At 38.5% G+C, this 3,804-nt stretch overlaps 1 protein-coding gene across 1 annotated transcript; it reads right to left on the minus strand.

Annotated features, from left to right (window-relative positions):
• Positions 1-359: 359 nt before the first annotated feature.
• LOC113231480 (vesicle transport through interaction with t-SNAREs homolog 1A) lies at positions 360-2,329 on the minus strand. Its single transcript, XM_026465808.1, has 3 exons — positions 2,246-2,329; positions 1,347-1,467; positions 360-611 (listed from the first exon to the last, which is right to left on the minus strand). The coding sequence occupies exons 1-3, from the start codon at positions 2,327-2,329 to the stop codon at positions 382-384; spliced, it is 435 nt and encodes a 144-aa protein (XP_026321593.1). The 3' UTR covers positions 360-381.
• Positions 2,330-3,804: the final 1,475 nt, after the last annotated feature.

Genomic DNA, 3,804 nt, shown 5'->3' on the forward strand with positions numbered 1-3,804 from the left:
CTCGCAATAAAAGGGCTGTAGTTCCCACGAGGGCCGATGGGGATTAGTAACTTTACATACATCATTAAATTGATTACGATGTTTTCCTTCACCGAAAATCTCACGGTAAATTTCAAATTAAATTTCACATCTAAATTCCGCAACGGTTTTCGGCTTTTGAAGCGTAAAGTCAAACCATTAAACGTGAAACACATAGACAGCGGGTGCGGGTCGGGCGTATGTCGGGTCGGGAGCACGGCGGGTCTAATTTCGTGTATTTATATAGACGACAACCAAGCACGAGCGCGTGCGTCCGTCTCGCACCCACGCTTTCTGTGTGTATCACGCTTAAGGCTACCATCGATGTTCTGTAACTATATGTAGGTACTGAATGCAATTAATTTAAAATAATTTAATGACAATTACCCGTCCTCTTGTCCTCTGTATACTCTCCCTTTGCGCACTCAAGTCCTGCAGCACAGCCGCACCAATCTGTTCCGTTTCGAGAACAACTCTGTATCCCTCTGTGAGGGTCTTGCCGGTTCGCTCTAGACGTTCCGAGTTGTCCAGCAGCGTGCGTTGCTGCTCATTCGCACCCCAGTCGTCATAAACATCTTCTGTGTCTATGTTATCTGTAAATACGAAGTACTCCTGTCAATTATGTTTTTTAGTAATTTTCAGTAGCAGTGGAGCTCCTTGTGAAAGAGTTCCTCCAGGGAAGTACTGCCACCTTAACTATTTCTGCCGCTAAGCAGTAATGTCAACATTACTGCGTTCCGATTTTGAAGGGTAAGGGGTGCCGGTGAAATTACGGAACTTTTCAACTTATGTTGTGATGGGCGCAGTGGCAGTGCACCCCAGATCTTTGCGGTTTAAAGCTCTGAGTGGCACTGCAACCGTTATGGACAACAGTGTTGGGCGTTAATCAATTAAATTTCAATCAGATTAAAAAATCAATTCAATTGAAATGAATTGCAATTGATTTCAATTGAATTGATTTTAATTCATATTCACACACTGATTTTGGGTCACAATCCCCTGACCGACCCCCAACCGGCTCCCAAACCGGGCCCCCACCCGGCCCCTCAACCGGCCCCCACCCGTCCCCCAACCGGCCTACCAACTAAACTAAAAACCTAACCCACCCCTAACCACCCTAACCCACCTCCTGACCCACCTCCTAAACCACCTACCACCTACCCCCTAAACCACCTAATTTTATTTTGTAAATAATACATTTTTGTCAAAGTAACTTGCGTTAATTACTGCGAGAACTAAAGTTACCAGGACATTTGAAGCACAATGCAGTATCAATCAATTACCTCAGTCCATCAGTCAATATGAGAATGAAAGCACTAGTAACTCACATCCACCAGCACTGTTAAGCACGGAGCGATATTCGTTCCGCACGCGCTGCAACTCAGCTCGGTAGGCCGCTACGCGCGACCCGGCGCCTGCACCTCGTGACTCCAGCTCCAGTTGTTCCAGCTAACACAAAAGCAACATTTGGATCACTTTTGTCATTTATGTGTGTAAGTAGATGTGAAGTTTGCTGAACGTAGATAACGTGAGAGATTTTGCTTTTTATGTTGGACATTCCGTGTTCGGTGTAGATATGAGCGCCGCGTCGGCGTGCTGCCGCCGCCGCCGGAAAATGCAATCGGCGCGCCTTCCAGTTCAGTTCGATCAGGCGCTCCGTATTTACATTTCTAAGCAAACTTAGTGACTTTATATTCGAAGATGTTTTGTTTAAAACATTAATTTGTCAAAATTATTTTTCTAAAACATTACGCATATATTAAGCATACACAACATCGATCAATAGCGATCGGAGCGCCTGAACGAACTGATAAAAGTTTGATTACTGTACAAAATACGTTATTTAATTTTTTTCTTTGAAAAAGTACTTAAATAAATAAATAAATTAAATCTTTATTCATAGCCATTCACATAGTAGGGAACAAACTTACATAATAGTCATTGACTTACAAATAAATGGACGACGGGTCTAATACAAAAACCACGAAAAAAATGTCCCAAGTCAACCTATTCGAAATTTAAATTGTAATGTCATCGCAGTATCGCGCTGTCGGTAGAACTAATGAAGACTAAAGCGGAGTGTCGCGCTCTGTATACGATTTTAGCGCCTTACAAGTGCGGACACTTTTTAGCGCGGACCCGACGTCCATATAATTGTAAGTCAATGATAATAGTGCTTAATTTATTAGTGACTGATTGTTTATTTATAGTTTTTGTAAAAACTAACACTGTTATACAAATTCGTTTCATGGTCGCGCTCGTGCCGTCGAAACGCCGCCGCCGTCGACACTTTTTTGTCGGATCGCCGCATTGACTTACAATTATATGGACGTCGGGTCCGCGCTAAAAAGTGTCCGCACTTGTAAGGCGCTAAAATCGTATACAGAGCGCCAAACTCCGCTTTAGTCTTCATTTGTTCGACTGACAGCGCGATACTGCGATGACATTACAATTTAAATTTCGAATAGGTTGACTTGGGACATTTTTTTCGTGGTTTTTGTATTAGACCCGTCGTCCATTTATTTGTAAGTCAATGGATCGCCGCCGCCAATTGGTCTATTATCGGCGCTCATATCTAATTCAGTGTCCTCTTAGCAAACCATTCAAATCGAATGTAGATTAACTTACAAATGTCGCATTTCAAATGGTACCGTTAAACATTGCAATCAATCTTGCGTGAATTTCTACAGGTTCACAAAAAGTCTTCGATAAACAGTGGAATCCACATTATTGTGGAATCCATATTAAATATAAAACACGAGCGTAATTCGTAGAATATGACCAACAGCCTGCTTCTCCGAGAAGACAGCCACCTAGATTCGTAATGATCATAAATAAGAGAAGTAGTGCATACATTTATAGACAACTTTAAACACCTGATATAGACGCTCTAGTATGTATCAACGTTTAATTATCACAATGATAAAAACCGTCTGTTTATAGCCAACAAGGCTGAGTGTAGGTTTAAATAGTTAAAAAAAATGTTTTTTAAACATTATTATAGCTATTAGTTACATTTATTGTTTTTGTAATAATTTTATAGGAGATAGACAATACATGTCATGTCACTCCTACCATAAAGTGCAGAAAAATAAATTGCTTAAGCTGACTTTAATCTTTTTATCTAGATAGGTGTACCGTAAGCTAAATTATTATGTTAATGTAGATAATACACTATTCATACTTTATTTAATAATATTTGTGATGTGTTTAGTAGAAGTTAGTTCCGGTAACTAAAAGTAAGACTAAATGGTAATAAAATTGTCCACTATAAATGTATATATAGAGAGAGTGTGCGAACGCAATTTTGAAAAAACTTTCTTGGGAGCATGTTTTGGTTTTAATGACTGCTTTAAAATATTTACGTCTTGTTTTAAATTCAATTTTAAAAACCTAAACTTAATTTAAAACAGGATGTATAATATTGTAAAACAGCCGTTAAAACCTAAAACAGGCGCTGAAAAATTTTTTAAAATGATTTTACAAAACACTGACAATATTAAATATTTAAATAAAAATGTACACATAATGACATTGTGATCAAACAGAGAGATTCCTAAAAATTGATCCTTCAAATTCCTGCAACCTGATAAAGGTCATAAATTATATTCATCTGTCTCCACTTTTCACTACTAACAACTTATTTTAATTTTTTTGTTTCTGAACACATTACTAATGTTAAATTTCAGTTACTACTTATATAACTTATGATTTAATAAAAACCAATTCATAATTAACGACATAAGGTTGATATTGTTGCTTGAAATACATAGCAGATGAAGAAAA

This window comes from Hyposmocoma kahamanoa, unplaced genomic scaffold (assembly GCF_003589595.1).
Source record: "Hyposmocoma kahamanoa isolate Upper Pololo Valley unplaced genomic scaffold, ASM358959v1 65, whole genome shotgun sequence".
NCBI lineage: Eukaryota > Metazoa > Arthropoda > Insecta > Lepidoptera > Cosmopterigidae > Hyposmocoma > Hyposmocoma kahamanoa.